At 39.2% G+C, this 17,972-nt stretch overlaps 1 protein-coding gene across 5 annotated transcripts in view; it reads left to right on the top strand.

Annotated features, from left to right (window-relative positions):
* The first annotated feature begins 3,343 nt into the window (after window positions 1-3,343).
* LOC132768809 (golgin subfamily B member 1-like) overlaps window positions 3,344-17,972 on the top strand; it is a 61,925-nt gene continuing 47,296 nt past the window's right edge. For all 5 annotated transcript variants that reach the window (XM_060765117.2, XM_067462713.1, XM_060765100.2 and 2 more), the window contains exons 1-7: window positions 3,344-3,561; window positions 10,605-10,662; window positions 11,596-11,739; window positions 12,215-12,361; window positions 14,222-14,344; window positions 16,266-16,433; window positions 16,705-16,890. In XM_060765117.2, the coding sequence (XP_060621100.2) occupies window positions 10,618-10,662; window positions 11,596-11,739; window positions 12,215-12,361; window positions 14,222-14,344; window positions 16,266-16,433; window positions 16,705-16,890 (813 nt within the window). In that variant the 5' untranslated portion in view covers window positions 3,344-3,561; window positions 10,605-10,617. The remainder of the gene's footprint in view (window positions 3,562-10,604; window positions 10,663-11,595; window positions 11,740-12,214; window positions 12,362-14,221; window positions 14,345-16,265; window positions 16,434-16,704; window positions 16,891-17,972) is intronic.

Raw genomic sequence — 17,972 nt, 5'->3', positions numbered from 1 at the left:
CTATACTGTAATGCCTATTTAGCTCAAACATTTGCAAATAAACAGCTTATTAAAAAAATCTCAAAGCTTTCTCTAACAGTCACTTATTAAGCAATGCTTAACTCAGCTCTCTTTAAAGAGGTCAGTGCAAATATTATGCAATTCTGTTAATAGCTAGAAATACAGTGAGTACCAAGGTAAGTGACGAATGACCCACTGTGGCCCTCTAGATGCAGTTCGCCAGATAAAAAAGGTAATAAGGAGGAAATATGCAGCCACAGAACATCTGGAGAGGAGAATTTGCCTCTAAAAAGCCGAGTTAGAAGATATACCTCTGGCACCAACTTCTGCTCTGGCCAAAGTGGTGAGAGAAGGGGGCAGAAGACAGTTCCATTTTGTCTCCTGTACTTTACTAATATAATATAATATAATATAATATAATATATTGTATATACATATATGTATAATATTATAATGTAATACAATATAATTCCACTACTACTAATACAATATATTAAAATATTTCATATTACATGTAATATTACTAATAATACTACAATATAATGGTATAGTACAATATAGTAATATATAATACTGATATTCTACTATGCTAATAATATAATATAATATAGTGTGTGTGTATATATATATACATATATTGTAAGCCATTCTGAGTCCCCTTTGAGGTGAGAAGGGTGGCATATAAATGTTGTAAATAAATAAATAAATAAATAAATGTTCAAGAAGGGCAACAAAGGCCTAATCTCCAGGCTCTATAAATATATTTTAGAATACAACTTAGTAGACAACCAGATAAAAACTGCTATGATTACGTGGGCCAAAGATTTAAGTAGAAATATTGTTTTAGAAGAATGGGGACATCTTTGGAAAACAGGATGAGGGGCTTGCTGGAGATGTAAGCAGGTGAAGGGATATTTTTTCCACGTATGGTAGATGTGTAACATAGTTTAAGAATTCTGGAAAAAAGTGGTGAAACAAACAAACAATATGATTTACAAAAAGATCAAGAAAAAACAGGAAATGTGCTTATTAGTACTATTTAGAAGGTGGATTAGCGCAGGAGACGAAGAAATTTGTCAATATTGCTTTGTTGCTGTGAGACTAATAATAGTCAAAACATGGACGAACCCAGTGGGTGCTCACCAATTCTTCCTCTTCATCCTGGAAAGAAGTGACGAGCGGAGTGCCGCAGGGTTCCGTCCTGGGCCCGGTCCTGTTCAACATCTTTATTAATGACTTAGATGAAGGGCTAGAAGGCAGGATCATCAAGTTTGCAGACGACACCAAATTGGGAGGGATAGCCAATACTCCAGAGGACAGGAGCAGGATTCAAAACGATCTTGAATTAGATTAGAGAGATGGGCCAAAACTAACAAAATGAAGTTCAACAGTGACAAATGCAAGATACTCCACTTAGGCAGAAAAAATGAAATGCAAAGATACAGAATGGGGGGTGCCTGGCTCGAGAGCAGTATGTGTGAAAAAGATCTTGGAGTCCTTGTGGACAAGTTAAACATGAGCCAACAATGTGATGTGGTGGCAAAAAAAAAGCCAGTGGAATTTTGGCCTGCATCAATAGGAGCATAGTGTCTAGATCTAGGGAAGTAATGCTACCCCTCTATTCTGCCTTGGTTAGACCACACCTGCAATATTGTGTCCAATTCTGGGCACCACAGCTGAAGGGAGATGTTGACAGGTTGGAATGTGTCCAGAGGAGGGCGACTAAAATGATCAAGGGTCTGGAGAACAAGCCCTATGAGGAGCGGCTTAAGGAGTTGGGCATGTTTAGCCTGAAGAAGAGAAGACTAAGAGGAGATATGATAGCCATGTATAAATATGTGAGAGGAAGCCACAGGGAGGAGGGAGCAAGCTTGTTTTCTGCTTCCCTGGAGACTAGGACGCGAAACAATGGCTTCAAACTACAAGAGAGGAGATTCCATCTGAACACGAGGAAGAACTTCCTGACTGTGAGAGCCGTTCAGCAGTGGAACTCTCTGCCCCGGAGTGTGGTGGAGGCTCCTTTTTTGGAAGCTTTTAAACAGAGGCTGGATGGCCATCTGTCAAGGGTGATTTGAATGCAATATCCCTGCTTCTTAGCAGGGGGTTGGACTGGATGGCCCATGAGGTCTCTTCCAACGCTTTGATTCTGTGGAAGGGGGAAAAAAGAGTTAACTATTAAAGATTGGTGAGTTAAAATAGTAGATTATATCCAAATGGCCAAAGTGACAAATAGCAGCAGAGGAGGAAATAATGAAGAATTTGCAAAAAAATGGAGGCTGGCACTTTAGTATATCCAGCCCTTTTATTTATTTTGTATCAAAAGCACTGCATAAATTACTTAAATAAAAGCACTGCAATGTTTGTGTGTGTCAGGAGTGACTTGAAAAACTGCAAGTCACTTCTGGTGTGGGAGAATTGGCTGTCTGCAAAGCTGTTTCCCTGGGGGTGACTGGATGTTTTGACGTTTTACCATCCTTGCAGGAGGCTTCTCTCATGTCCACTCATTGGAAGCTGGAACTGACAGAGGGAGCTCATCTGTGCTCTCCTCGAATTCGAACCTCCGACCTGTCAGTCTTTAGTCCTGCCGGCACAAGGGTTTAACCCACTGCTCCACTGGGGCTTCCTAAAGCATTGCATAAACAGATAAAAATTGAAGGAGCACAAGCGGCTAAATATCTTTTGACCAAAAATGCAAGTTGTTTCATAAAGATCAAGTAGACAGAACATATTGTAAAGAACAAAAATAACTTTCTAGCCTTGCATCGCACATTTTAGTGCAAATATGAAGACAGAAATAGTGTTCAATTCAGCAAGTATTGCAGAATGTCATGCCACAGTCCACTTTTGACCAAAAACGGGCAACAGCGACCGTATTGTCTGTAGCCTCAAACAATTCATCCTTTGTAAATGAGGCAGGACACTGCGGACAAGCATACAGATGCGGAGTGGTCTGTTCTGCTCCACAGTTGCACAAGGAATCCAGCCCTAAAGATGCATGTATTTCCCTCCTTCTCCTTCCTTTCCTGCTTCTCCTGTGAAAAGAAATAAATTGCATTCCCACAACCTCCAGATATTTTGGACTTTAACTCCCAGAAGCCTCAGCGGGCTCGGCCAACTATCAGGCCTTCTGGGAATTGAAGTCTAAAAGAGCAGCTGCACTCCTCCCTTCCCTTCTCCACCTTCTTGCTATGCGCTCCGGCGGCCACTAGGGGCCGCTCTCAGACCAGGGGATTGGCAAGTATTTGGAGACGCGCAGGGAAGAAGCCAGAGGAGGCGAGAGCGGCTCAGGTGTCAGCCACGCCTCCCTCTCCTCCGATTGGCCGCGCTCTGGCCAGCGTCGTGACGTAGGCAAGGCTCGGGCTCTGGCCGCCGCTGCCGCCGTCGCGGAGAAGCTCCCGGTGCGCGGCCGCTGCGTCGCTGGTTCCCGGGATGAGTGTCGGGCCCGCTTCACCGGGAGGCCGGAGCAGGCCAAGGCGGAGCTAGCGGCGAGGCCTGCGAGAACGGGCCTCGGACGCCCCGGCGCCGCCCCTTGCGCCTCCCTGAGGGGAACCAGCGCGCCAGGTGAGTGCGCCCTCCCCCGCCTATCGGTTCCACAAAGGGTCGCCTCACGCCCCGGCCGGAAGCACGTGACTTTCGAGGCCCCGCCCCTTAAAGGTCTCAGCCACTCTCCTTCCGGGCGACCCCGACGCTAGTCTTCCAGGTCCTTTGGACTTCAACGCCCAGAAGAACCAGAGGCCTTGGCCAATGATGAGGGAGCGGAAGTCCTGAACACCTGGAGGACTGGAGTTTGGGAAACACTGTCACCTTCCCGTGGAACTTAGAAAGAGGAGCGTAGATTGGATGCGGTTTATTTATTTATTTACTTGTATACCGCAGTTTACAACAAGTCAGTATACATAATAGCAAAATACAGATTAAGACAATATAAAACCGCAATAAAAACAATAAAAACAAACATAATTATCATCAGTATCTCCTAGTTAAAAGCGTCCAAATTCCATTATCAGTCATTCCATTTCCTAGGTCAGTTACTCTGCATTTGTACCATGTCTTAACTTGTCTCCGAAACATTAAGAGTGATGGAGCCGATCTAATTTCCTTAGGGAGGCCGTTCCATAGCCGAGGGGCAACCACACAGTAGGCCCTGTCTCTCGTCCCCACCAAATATACTTGTGATGAAGGCGGGATCGAGAGCAGGGCCTCCCGGGGCAATCTTAAAGTCCTAGATGGTTCATAAGGGGAGATGTGTTCGGACAGGTGTCTGGAGTTCCCCTTTTCAGAGTGTTTATTTACTGTCCCGATTTTAGAATTTTTAATACTGGTAGCCAGATTATGTTCGGTTTCCTCCTTCCTGTTGAAATTGTCGACATGCTGGAGCCAAGTGTGAATGTTACAGTTGGCCAACTTGATTAGCATTTAATGGCCTTGGAGCTTTGAAGCCCGGCTGCTTCAGTGCTAATCAAGGAGGCCAGCCACAATATTCACACAGACAAGAGTTCTTTCTTTCACCCTGGACACTCCAGAGATACAAAAACCCACCCAACCAGCCCCCAACCCCAGAGAGTGCCCACCACAGATGCGGGAGAAACACCAAGAGAGAACACCCCTGGAACATGGCCACACAATCCGGAAAACGCACAGCAATCCTATCTGTGTATGTTTGTACATACACTCATACAAAGTCACTTTGACATCGCTTTAAGTGGCATGTCTCAATGCTATGGAATCCTGGGGTTTGTGGTTTTTTTTTTACAAGGCCTTTTGCCTTTCCTACCCAAGAATGCGAGTGCCTGATCAAACTACAACTCCCATGATTATGTAGCATTGAGCCATGGCAGTTAAAGTAGTATCAAACTGCCTTAATTCAACAGTGTAAATCAGGCCTGGGCAAACTAGAGCCCTCTCTCCAGGTGCTTTGGACTTTAACTCCCACCACAGCTTCAGGCCCTTTCCTTTTACCCCTCAGCTGCTTAAGCAGTGGGAGTTGAAGTTCAAAACACCAGGAGGGCACAAGTTGGCCCATTCCTGGTTTAGATACCTACTGTCAAGGTGCTTAGGGCTGGGTGGGGCCGACTCCCAAACATGCCAGGATTGCAGTTACAAGCTGCTACTCAGATATCCATAGAGAAAAACAGCTATGTGGCTGCTCTCCAGACTTCAAATCGAGAGAAACATTTGCATTTAGTTCTTAAGCACGTTTCTTTAGGAAGAACCACATTTTAGTTGAGTAGCCTTTATGCCTCAATAGCAGCCAGCGTGATGTAGTGGTTGGATTATGGTTCAAAGACTTGCTCATCCATAGAAACTCACTGGGCAACCTTGGGCAAGTCATACCCTCTCAACCTCAAGAAAGGCAAGGGCAAAGCTCTTTGGAACAAATCTTGTCTTCGGATACCCATAGGCCAGAAACAATATGAAGGTACACAACAGGAACAACAGCAATTGTGTTTAGGATCATCTTGCAGATCTAAAATACTTGAAAATTTGAAATTGTCCACATGGGTAGCAGGGATACTGACAGCTTTGTTTTCTGATGGTTTGCTGCATGTAAACTTTGTACATAATTATGCACAAAATTATTAATAATTATGCATACAGCTATTAATCATTGCTGTATAAAATTACCTTCTATCTATGTGTGTTAGGTATATAAGAAATATAAATGAATTTTATGTTTAGACTTTAGGATATTTCACTACGTACATACAGATATTACCAAATTTGAAAATTTCAAAACATTTCAGGTCCTAGGCGTTTTAGAGAAAGTGATACTCATATTTGAGTAGCCTCTGGTGGCACAAGGGATTAAACCAGTGATTCTCAGCTTGTGGGTCCCCAGATGTTTTAGCCTTCCACTCCCAGAAATCCTAACAGCTGGTAAACTGGCTGGGATTTCTGGGAGTTGTAGGCCAAAACACCTGGGGACCCACAGGTTGAGAACAGCTGGGTTAAACCCTTGTGTCTGCAGGACTGGTTGTCCAACAGAGTTGGTGGTTTGAATCTGGGGAGTGGAGTAAACTCCCATCCATCGAGCTCTAGTTTTTCATGTGGGCACATGAGAGAAGCTTTCCTCAAGGATGGTAAAACATCAGTCATCTGGGTGTCCCCCAGGCAACACCATTGGAGAAGGCCAATTATCTTACACCAGAAGCGACTTGCAGTTTCTTGAGTCGCTTCTGACACGAAAAAAAATCTGTATTTAATTTTGCTAGTCTTCATACCATGCATTATTCCTTGTTTTGGAAAGGTTGTGTGTGTGTGTTAGTGGACGGATGCAGTATATAATTAGGCTGTGTATGCATTAAAATACTTGCACTTCATGATTCCATATTTCCCAGTGTTTCCATTCAAACTGTTGTAACACATTTTTATAAGCATAGCTTTATTATTCATTAGAAAGACACTCATGGAGACTTACCAGGGCATAGGTCCTGCTGAATTCAGTGAGACTAATTTCTAAGTAGAAAAGATGGTTGTTGGAAAGTGGATTACAGTATAATTCAGGCAACTGGTAAAAAAAATCAAAGAAATAATACTTTAAATAAAAGTTTAAATCCTGATTATCCTGATTTGAGTAAACTCTCTACCCCAATGTAATAGTTTAAGCCTTTGTGTGTATGTGTTTTCTAAGTTACTTGAAGTAAAAAATACATGTTTTTATTTACTTCCATTTAATTAAAATTGCATATTGCATTCTCAAAGCTGTTTCTATAATGCTGTAATTTTTTTACATTAAGTTAGGTTTGACTTTGTCTTTATTTGCTTTTAATTACTATATTTCAATATTAACATCAAATCAATACAGTGTTTATGGTTTGGTGTAGAATGGGCTATTATATTGCAATAGTTAGGACTATTTTAGTCCTAACTCTAAAGCAACCAGAAACTACATTTGCCTGGCCTCTACTAATCCACATGGGTGCTGGTTAGCTGAGAGACTACTGTATATATGTATTTCCTGTTGTGGTGCAGTGGAAAAAATGGGATTCAAGATACTAAGAAATCTCCCACCCACTTCACCACCATTTAAGATGAAATACAAATATATAGTAACATGGTTTGTCTTTGGAAAAAAGAATGCTCTTTATCCACTGTGCTCTCAAAAAACACAGTAATTAGATTACAGTGAATTTGGTGGAATTAAAAACTGCTATTACTTCAGAAAGAGATAATGAAAAAGGAACACACACACACACACCCTCCCAACAGAAACAGATGAGTTTGAAGAGGGATTTGTAATTGGAAGGAGACAGTTGGTTTGCTGATTATGGAGGTCAGACCAAAGTAATGGCCATCTGTGGGCTTTGCTTTTAAATGCCATGCATACATTTGGGTATTATAAATAGTTCGGAGCTTTATCACTGACAATCCAAAAAGGGATCTATAAAGGACAAAAAGGGACTGGATTCTTCTTCTGTATATTTTCTCTCTCTTACCTCTCTTTTTTGTAGTTGCTGATGACAGTGATTTATTAAATAACTTGTTCCTTCAAAAACAAATAACTTGTGTTAGAAGACACAAAACAGTAAAAACAATACCTCTGTAATGTCAAAGATATGTCTGATCAGTTTCCAAGAAAACACATAAAACCTTAATAATGCATACAATTGATTGTCTCTGAACAAGAAAAAAAGTGACCTTGTGTTTGTTTAATGTGTACATTTCTGCATAAAAAAGACCATAGCAGACAAGGAACATTCTGAAGCTGCTGAAAAGAGCCTGTCAGTTGTACAATCTGAATAAGTCTTAGTTTTTTGTATACAGATTTTAATACAACAGTAATCCTTGTACAGCAGGCCCTCAGTATCCACTGTAGTTTGGTTTCAGGGCTTTCTGTGTGGACCTAAATCATTGATGTACAAGTCCCATTATATACAGTGGTGTAGCAAAATGGTCATGCCTATATAAAATGGCAAAGTCAACATTCGCTTTTTAAAAACATTTCCAACCATGGATAGTTGAATCTATGGATACAAAATCCATAAATAATGGAAAGATGACTCAGTTTAAAAAAACAAGTTATGTTTTGGGTTGTTTTTTTTTTTGGAGGCCATAGTCATTAGTATCCTTGTTAGCAAATCTCACTGAACTTTGTGGGTTGTCTTGAATAACATGCATATAATTGTTTTGGAAATCGGGTTTAAATTAAAGATTTAGAGTTAGATCCACTATTGCACAAATGCCAAGCAGCTTGTATAGTGGCTCATTATGCAGCCCACTGTACACTCTCCAAAAACTTCACCAGATAGTCATGAGAATGTGCAGAAGATCGTGGGTTACATCTTAATGTGTCTTAAACAAGCTATTCAATATTTCTTCACCCAAGTTTAGGCAATTTGCCTTCCCACAGCCATATAAAAACATTGAACAGTGTTAAATAAATCCTTACTTAACCCTCTGGAAAAGTATTTAGATAGGCAAGAGATTGAGGTCCTTGCTTGTGTTTTGGTCTGATCCCCATTATTGGATTGTTATTTGGAAACCTGAGCTTTAGTTCCCATTGAATCCTGAAACTCATTAAGTGACCTTGGACTTCTCACATTCTTATCTACATTGCAGGATTGTTGTTAAAAGGACTGAGGTTAAAGTGGAGAGAAGTGCTATATACATTGCCTTGATCAGTGGGTAAAAGATGGGATATAAATCTAACTAAAATAAATGTTGGTTATTGCTCTTGAAATTTAATTTTGGTTGAGGCAGCCTAATCTGATGGAAAAAACTGTGCTTAGATGTGCTATCAAAGAGCTTTTTTTAAAGCAATATTTGTTCAGAGGGTGTTTGCCATTGCACTCTTTTGCGGCTGAATGGATATGACTTGACCAAGATCACCAAGTGATTACAAATCTTTTGGATGGAAAGCCATGTCAGTACTCAACAACATCTGACTAATAACCACAAAGCAGTGGAAGATATGTGTCTGCAAAGAGTGATATTTTATTAATACAATAAGGTTAAAGTAAGCAGAGTCTTTAGATAATGACCAAGAACAAACTGGAGAATATTTAAAAAAGAAAAATTGTGATTTAGTTCAACAAATCGTTTTCTTGAAACGAAAAGCAATATGAAAATGAATATGAAAATGAAAAGCAAAAAGTAGCTTTGATGATCTATGGAAATAAATGATAAGTATTTTTGGCAACTTCAGAGAAAAATAGGTTTTACTGGTCATAAACTTATGTGGACAGCAGCCTACATCATTAGAGACTGTTCGTTAAATGTATGCCTAATAGCTGCTATTTACACACACACACATCTGCATTCAAGGAAGCCTGTTTACAACTTTAATAAGCCTTTCTGGATTAGGAGGTAAACCCACTGAAATCAATGGTACTTAATTAAATGTAATTACATTTTGACAGGAAGCAGTATACCAGACATGTACCAACTAGAGTGTTGTTTTCTACTATGAAGTTTCTATTGCTTTCATTTCTTGAACAAGGCACATACAGTCAGTCCTCTGTGTCTACAAATTCTGCATCCACAGATTCAACTATCCATGTCTAGAAATTGTTGAGAAAAGATAATCCAAAATGCAAGCCTTGATTTTGTCATTTTACCACACAATTTTACCACACATTTGTATATAATAGAACTGGAGCATGTATTTTGATATCCTCAGGGATTCTGAAACCAAATACCAGCAGATACCAAGATCCCACTGTACTTGCTTCCAGATATTGGGTAGGGTATTATGCCTAGTTTTAATAGTAACGCTCAAGCAACCAGAAACTACATTTATACAGCATTTCCAGATCCCCATGGATGCCGTTAAATGAGAGTCTACTGTAACTCTTCGGAATTCTGTCTTAGAAGTAATGAGCCAGCATGCTGTTTTCCGCTGCCCAGTCTTCCCTATTTGGCCCCTTCTGCCAATAGGAGCAACCACATGAAGAAGGATGTGATCAGCAACCAAAATTTATGATTAGCCTAAACTGGTATTTCTGGTCTATTGCTTTTTTATTTTTTTATTTTTTTAACAATCTAAAATCTGAAGCCACAACTTGTTCCTGGCTTATGATTAATAATTTTGGAGCACAATGCTAAGAATTGCAGTTTGGCACCATGCAAAATTTAATGTGTGCTGGTGACTTCCTACTTAAGTTAGGCACTTTCTGTGGCAAGAGGAGCCAAGTAAAACAAGCCATATGTAACCTGTTTTACAAGGTGAATTAATGCTCCTAGAAAAAGCAGTAAAAGCAACATCCCCCTTTTTTTGCAGGAAAAGAGCATTGGAAAGCCTCAAAAACAGTCTTGGAGACACTTGTGTCTTATTGCCGTCCTTTGCCACAGCAAGTGCCCACTTCTAAATGTCCTTCATCACTAGAACATCTCTGCTGCATGTCCTGTTCTTTACCAGAATAAATGCTTTCTCAGTGATGATACTCATTTTGTAGCATTGTTGATAAATTCCCCTCCCCACTCTATGGCTTTCAGCTGTTATTCCTTCAATGTCTCATTTTTACTTTATTTTACTTGTTTTGAGTGTTTCTATTGCCTTATTATGCTTAATTTGTATTATTTTTAGATATAAATGAAAATTTAAGACACAGTTGCCAGTATTAAATTTACTGAAATAACAAATGCTTTTTCATCCTTTCCTATAGTCACCTTTAAACTATGTGGAAATGGGGCAGTGGTGATGATTCAGTCCCTAAATCTGGAGTAAGTACTTTTAAAAAATCCCTAACTTTTGTTAGAAATTTGTAGGTTCAGTTTGGTTTTTACATGTTTTGAGTAAATACTGTACCCAGCATAATTAATGTTATTTCTCAGATATCAGGTAAAAACATCTTGATTTTTCCCACGTTGTCTTTGCTGAACAAGTCAGAAGATCTCAGATGGAGTGCCTTGGGATTCTGTACCAGGGTCATTATTTTTCAACATTTATATAATGACTTCGATGAATGGGTGGAGGGGAATCTTTATCAAGTTTGCAGATAATACCAAACTGGGAGGAATAGGAACAGAATTGAGGAGAACCTTAAAAAACTAGAAAATTGGGCATAATTTAATTAAATGAAATTAATAGAGACAAATGCAAAATTTTACATTTAGGTCACAAAAACCAAATGTATAGGTATAGGATGGAGGCTTATCATACGTTGAATAAGAACAGGAGTGTGCTGCTGCAGCAGCAAAGAAGGTGAATGCTATTTTAACCTCTGTTAATGAGGCATAGTTTCCAAGTTGGGGAACATTCATAGCCTCAGTATATTCTGTGCTGGTTAGATACCTGGAGTATTTTTCAGTACTTTGTTTTAGGAAGTATGTAGACAAGTTAAAGCCAGCTCAGGAAAGAGCAGGAGAATGCACACACAGGATTGTAGTAATGCTTCATTTTGTTGAAGTGAGCATGTAGAACTGTTTCCTTGCTGGAATAAATGCTACAATGCAGGAAGTGTTGGTGTATTAATTATAGTATCCCTTTCTTCAATGACTAGCTAAGTTGGTGTACAGGTGTTACATAATTTTCAGATATTTATAATTGAGCAGATGTTGTTTTACTGGACATGGATCATTCATGTTCCATTAATAATACATAAACATTCACTTTTCTACATCATTTTGTTGCAAAACTCCTTCTGCTATCTGCAGGTTCATGGCACTTCTCAATCAGCAAGCATGTCAGCGGGTGACTTAACTGAGCAGCTGGCCCAGACTAAACAACTGGTAACACAACTCAAGGAACTTGTCAAGGAAAAGGAGAATGAGCTACATAATAAGGAGCAACAGTTAAAGGTATTGTCTGTGTAGTTCAGAATTGCATCTCCTTATGAATGAAAATTAACTTCACAGTTGTCTTAGTACAAAGTGCTTTCCTTATATATCAGGTTAAAAATAGCTGTATCAGATTGGAATCAATAGTGATCATAATTAGCAGGTGCTAAGAAGATGCTGGTTTATTTTAAGTTATCATAATGTTCCAGTTTTGTTTGTCACTCAGAATATGAAAGTTTTCCAAGTTTGAACAGGTGCTGTTGATAAGCCCAGGCTTAAAATTGTTCATTTCAATTTGGTATGTGTAACATGTGGCTTCTCATCAGATCCAAGACCACCTGTCTTGGAGTTGTTGATCTTTCAATGCTAAAACTATCTTTTTATTTTCGTATATGTATATGTAAGTACCTTCTATCATATAGATACTTATAATATGTTTAATTAATTTGAAATTGCCAATTGATTCGTCTGAAAATAAAATCTCAATATTTTGTAGGAGGAAAAAGAAGCTTCTGAAGCTAGGATTTCCAAATTAAAGCTGCAAAACAAAGCCAAAGTAACATCTTTAACTTCACAATTAGAGGAACTTAAGAAGCAGCTGTCAGGTGCTGGAAATAAAGAAGGAAAATCTGAGCAAAAGAAAGTGAGTTATATTCTTAACATTTAGATAACTGTTATGTCTTGATGCACTGGTAATGATATTTCATTTACTTTTTTCCCAAGGCTGATAGCCATGCAGACTATATGCATGCATGTTTGTGTGAGTGGCAGATTCTGTTTACCAATGAAGTGTTTTGCTTTTGCTGCTGTTAAAGAGATAAGTTGCCTTGCAAATGGAGCTTCTCAAGTGGTGGAAACAAAGTGATGGAAATAGCAGGCAGTGCTTGCTTTTTGCCTGCTCCTCTGCTGCGTTTGTCTTTTGTTTATATCTTGACTTTATAGTACGCTCCTATATATCATGATTCAGAAGCATGTCCCAGTTAAGTGGGCTGTTGGACTAGATGACCCATGTGGTTTCTTCCAGCTATGATTCTGTGAATAATCCTCAGCAGTTCTCAATTCTGTGTAGTCCCCAGCCCATACCTTTTCTTTCTTTATGCTGCTTCAAAGAGCACCTTAGAAACTGCAGTTTGCTGTGTCCTCTCAGCCTATAACCATGAGGTAATAGTTTTAAGTAAGCTACCCTAAATAACTAACTGGGATGGGCAACACGCAGTCTGCTAGATATTGTTTAATGGCAACTCCTATGAGACCTAGCTACCATAGCCAATACTGAATGGTTTGGTGTCCATCAGCATCTGGATAGTAGCATATTTGTTTAAGAGTGTTTTGTTTCAACTCTTCATAATTAATGCCAGATGCAGACTGGGTGACAAGACATACTGTGATTAAGAGGAAACAAAAGCCTCTGAACCCTTCCTGTTGGGCACATGAGAAGAGGCAGATAAAAAAATACAAGTTTCACTGATTCATTAATGCTGCATTAAAATGGATATTAGTGTGTGCGTGTGTGTGTATGCTGCCAATGTGTTTACAATTGTAGCTTAAATTTTTATAAAGTACTGAATATCATTACAAGTTCTTTGTGTTCTTAAAAAGCTTGATGTAATGAAAACTTTTAAAGTATGCCAGATACATCACACTGTTTGTATTTCCACAACCCTCATTCTTGTATTCCTCAAGCAGAAAGAAGTAAATAAGTTCAGTATTTTAAATGAGCCATTCATTCATTTTCTTCCTCAAATAATGGCAAGGATTATAGCTCAGTTGACAAAACATTGTTGTCATATAGAAGATCTCAAATACATTCCCAGGAGTTCTGGTCCAAAAAAGGAATGTTTTGTATTGCTGTGCATATAAGCTGTTTTATATTTTGGGACCAAAATCACAATAATATATTTGGAGCTTCTTTTGTATTTGTTTAAAAATATTCAGAACACATTCCCAAGAAGTTTGTACAAAAGAAGAGGAGAATTACAGTAGAAAAAAAAGAAAGAAGGAAGATGTAGAAACCTTAAGGAGAATGTCCAGAAGTCACGGAATTTTTATTTCACTTTCACATTTTGGTTTAATGTCTTACTTTATCTATACGCGCGCGCACACACACACACACACACACATGTATTTATATGCGAATATATTTATATGTGTGTACATATGTGTAAATATATGCACGCAGGAATAGGAGTGTGTGGGCACATACTTATACAACTACCTTAATCTCTCTCTTTTTTCCGTTTATTTTTTTTCTTCTTTTTTCTTCTTCTCTTGGCTTTTTAAAATTTTATCTTATTTGGTAAAGGCACAATAAAGATATATATATTTAAAAAATATTCAGTTCAAATTCTGTATTTTTACAAATACATTTGAGTGTAGCAAAATTCGCAATTTCTGAACAGAGGTCTAAAGCAGGCAGTGTTTTTTAAATGACAAAAACAAATAGTTCTTGTATACTACAGCCTGGATCTTACTCCTAATCTAAGTTTCCAGATTTACATTTTAGAGTTCTAGAGATGGTGATCAGGATAATGCTGCAGCAAGTCGTGGAAAAATATTGGTACTTAAAAAGAAAATTGAAGAACTAGAGACACAGAATGCTCAAAGAAATGAAGAGCTTCAGAGAAAGGTATTGTTTCATGAAAATATTCTGCATTGTTGGCATTGCTTGGACTGGAGACACATTTGAAAGTCTTCAGCCTTCCATGCAAACCAGCCTAAGCATCAATACTGGAGTCACTTTTTGTGCTGATGCAAGGATGAGCTTTACTGGCAGCTACTCCAAAATTTTGGAATTTGCTGCTAGGGGAGGATACCATTGCTTTATCTCTGTTGTCTTTTTGCATCAGGGAAAACAAAACATTTTGATTAGGCAGGGGATTGGCAATCAGAAAATTGATTTATTGTTAATTTTTAAAAATATAATGGGTGCTGCAGTTTCTCTTTTCATTGAATATTTTATTTGTTCTCTATATGATGTGTTTTTTGGTCTACAACTTTTATTGTTTGAATTAAAAAGTTGTTTTTCATATGATCTAAATCCAGTGTCCTGGAGGGAACATTCTCCCCTCTCAGATAGGCACAAAAATCTGTAAAAGGGAAACTGCAAGAACCCACTGGAGCAAATGTGCAGTGGGGAGGAAAGCATGTCCCCACTTTCATATTCCTTGAAGGACACAATGTCATCAACAGATGTACCACTTTGGATCCTGGTTTGTGTCATTTATTGTTGACCATTAAGAAAATTATTTTAATGGAAAGTTGAGCTTCAAATTTAATAAATAAATAAAAACCCCAACTGAATAAATACTTTTAAATTAGAGCTTTCCAAACTCAGTGTTGCGATATGTTTAGTATGTACGGGTGTGATGGAACATAGAATTTTTAAAATTCTTGCACATATTTAGATATTGTTCCTCATAAATGACAAAAATCTTGAAAATGTATGCTGTTATGTTACAAATCATGAGATATTTTGTGTCCCTGTTCATTTTATTATGACATTTTATTTGTGTCTTATATGGAATTGGGCCATCCTCGTCTCTCTTGGGAGTGAATACCACAGACTGGGAGCAGTCACCTAAAAGGCCTACAATATTAGGTTTTTAAGGATTTTAATTAATTTTATGTTAAAGTTGAGGGCAAGTTTTGGGACCAAATCTATGGATTTTGATATAACTGATGGATAAGTCAAGTGTCATTTTGTGAAGAGGAGAAAACACCAGCACCTGCTGCCCTTTGCCACCCCTACCTTTTTCCTGCTGTGGCATTTAAAGAGGCATTTTGCCACTTTACTCAGAAAAGGGGATGGTTTCTCTTTTTTAAAAATTAAGGTGTAGTATTAACTCGTATAATAGAATAAACCATACTCTTGTATTGAGAAGAGTATCAAAAGGCAAGAATTTAGCCTGGTGCTCCTTTGAGGGGAAGCACAAAAGAGCTATTTCTGTAATTTCCTAGCCCAGGCATTCAAACATGCCAGAAGCCAGCACCACAATGGAAAGAATGAATGAAGCTCTTGCCATTCATCACTCTATGTAGACAAGGGGATAATTCTTTTTAATGAGAATTTGGGATCTGCACATACCCTGATCTGTGGAAAAACCCAACCAGTTTTTTTGGGGGGGAGGGGGAGGTTGTTTTTTTAACTAAAATTTCTAGACTTAAACATAAGGATTTACATATATCAAAATATAAGTTTTATTAGATATATTATTTTATATTATATAATTGGGAATTGCCCATAAGACTCACTCATCTAACACATTTTTTTTACTACTGCTCGTTTTGTGATAGAATCTGCTAGCAATGATAGTAATGCTGGTAGTATTAGGAGAAGCAGCTCATCTCGACCAGCTTAGTTGCCACAAGGAAAGTGGCAGTTCGAAGAGTTCAAAGAAACCTGACCAGATTTAGTCATTTTTAGAGTATAGAAGATAATGGTGATAAATAAGGACACCATAAATCTGTCTCATGTATAGTATTAAAACTGGAAAAAGACATAATATTGCTTAGTTCATTTCTGACAAAACAATAATTTTGGTTTCCAGACTGCTGAAGTGGATGCTGCACATCAACGGGGGGCAGAAATGGATGCCATGCTTGCTGAGAAGCAAAAAAAGCTGGATGAAAAAGAAGCCTATATAATTGATTTACAGTTATCCTGTGGATCAAATAATGATGCCAAAGAATTACTAATACATAACAGTGAATTAAAGGTATTCTTAAACACTGTTTTGTGAAAGCTCCATCTTATCTATCAACAAAGGCTGTTCACCTATAGATGTAACAGCTTTCCCAATATGCTGAGCAGATGCACAAAAGCACATTCCTCTGATTGCTGTTGGCATAATGTATTTTTTCCATACAGTAATTTTTGCTGCTTCTTTTCCACTTGTACTCATAAGTATTTAGTTGAATGTGTCATTGATCCTGAAAGGCTTATTCCCATTCTAATCTTCTCATTATTTTTCTTTGTGAACTTCAAAGAATCAGCTTTCCACAAAGGAGGCTTCATTACAGAGTATGCAAATCCTAGTTCAGAATCTTACAAAGAAAGTTGGAGACAGTGAAGAAAGATGTAGCCTCCTTGAGGAACAAATTAAAAACCTTAAAAGCCTTCAGAGTAAAGAGAAGGGGCATTTCCAGGAAAGAGAAGCCATGTATACACAAAATGTAAGTAAGTTTATAATAAAATGGATTTATCAGTGGTTAGGATTTGGATTCTGATAAGGAAAATGTCACAATGGATTTCTCTCTAAATTGATTTGGTTAGTTAAAATAATGAACAGGAACAATATTTTTATGAGCATGCTAAATGGCAGAGGTTTTTTCCCCCATGTCAAGAGTGACAAGAGAAACTGCAAGTCACTTCTGGTGTGAGAGAATTGGCTGTCTGCAAGGATGTTGCCTGGGGATGCCTGGATGTTTTACTATCCTCTAGGAGGCTTCTTTCATGTCCCTGCATGAGAAGCTGGAGCTGACAGATGGGAGCTCAACCCACTCCCTGGATTTGAACTGCTGACCGAAAGTCCTGCCGGCACAAGAATTTAACCCATTGCACCACCGAATGCTCTTAATGGCAGAATTGAAGGATTCTGAGAAGAAAATACTTTCTCAGATACTTGAGAGTTTTAAGCCATTATTTGCAAAATTCTGACTTTCTGACTTTCAGGTCTCTGTCTTTTTGGTAGGATTTTCCCTGTTATTTATTATTATAAATCTATATATATAAATTTCCTACTGGCGTCCAACGAGGAAACAAAACTCTAAAACCCCTCCACACAACTCTACCAAAATTGCCATGCCCCAAGGACAACCCACTAGGTACAAACTAATCCACTCAGAAATCAAAACCACAGAACAACAACCACAAAAAATGGCAAAACAACTGAGCATGCGCACTGGCGCAAACTCCCTGGCGCGCGCACACACATGGCCCCTCACCCCCCCCGGCGCGGTACACACATGCGCGCGCGCACGCGCCCCCTCTCCCCCCTCCGGCGCGGCACACGCACACACACGCACACACACGCGCGCACGTGCCCCCTCACCCCCCGGCGCGGCACACACACGCGCGCGCACACGCCCCCTCTCTCTCCTCCGGCGCGGCACACACATGCACGCACACACGCGCGCGTGCGCGTGCCCCCTCACACCCCCCGGCGCGGCACAGACACGCGCGCGTGCCCCCTCTCCCCCCGCGCGGCACACACACGCGCGCGCGCCCCCATCCCCCCTCCCCTCCTCCCTCTTTC

Source organism: Anolis sagrei, chromosome 1, assembly GCF_037176765.1.
Source record: "Anolis sagrei isolate rAnoSag1 chromosome 1, rAnoSag1.mat, whole genome shotgun sequence".
Taxonomy (NCBI): domain Eukaryota; kingdom Metazoa; phylum Chordata; class Lepidosauria; order Squamata; family Dactyloidae; genus Anolis; species Anolis sagrei.
Note: the sequence above shows the minus strand (reverse complement) of the source record. Positions and strands in the feature narration are given on the sequence as shown.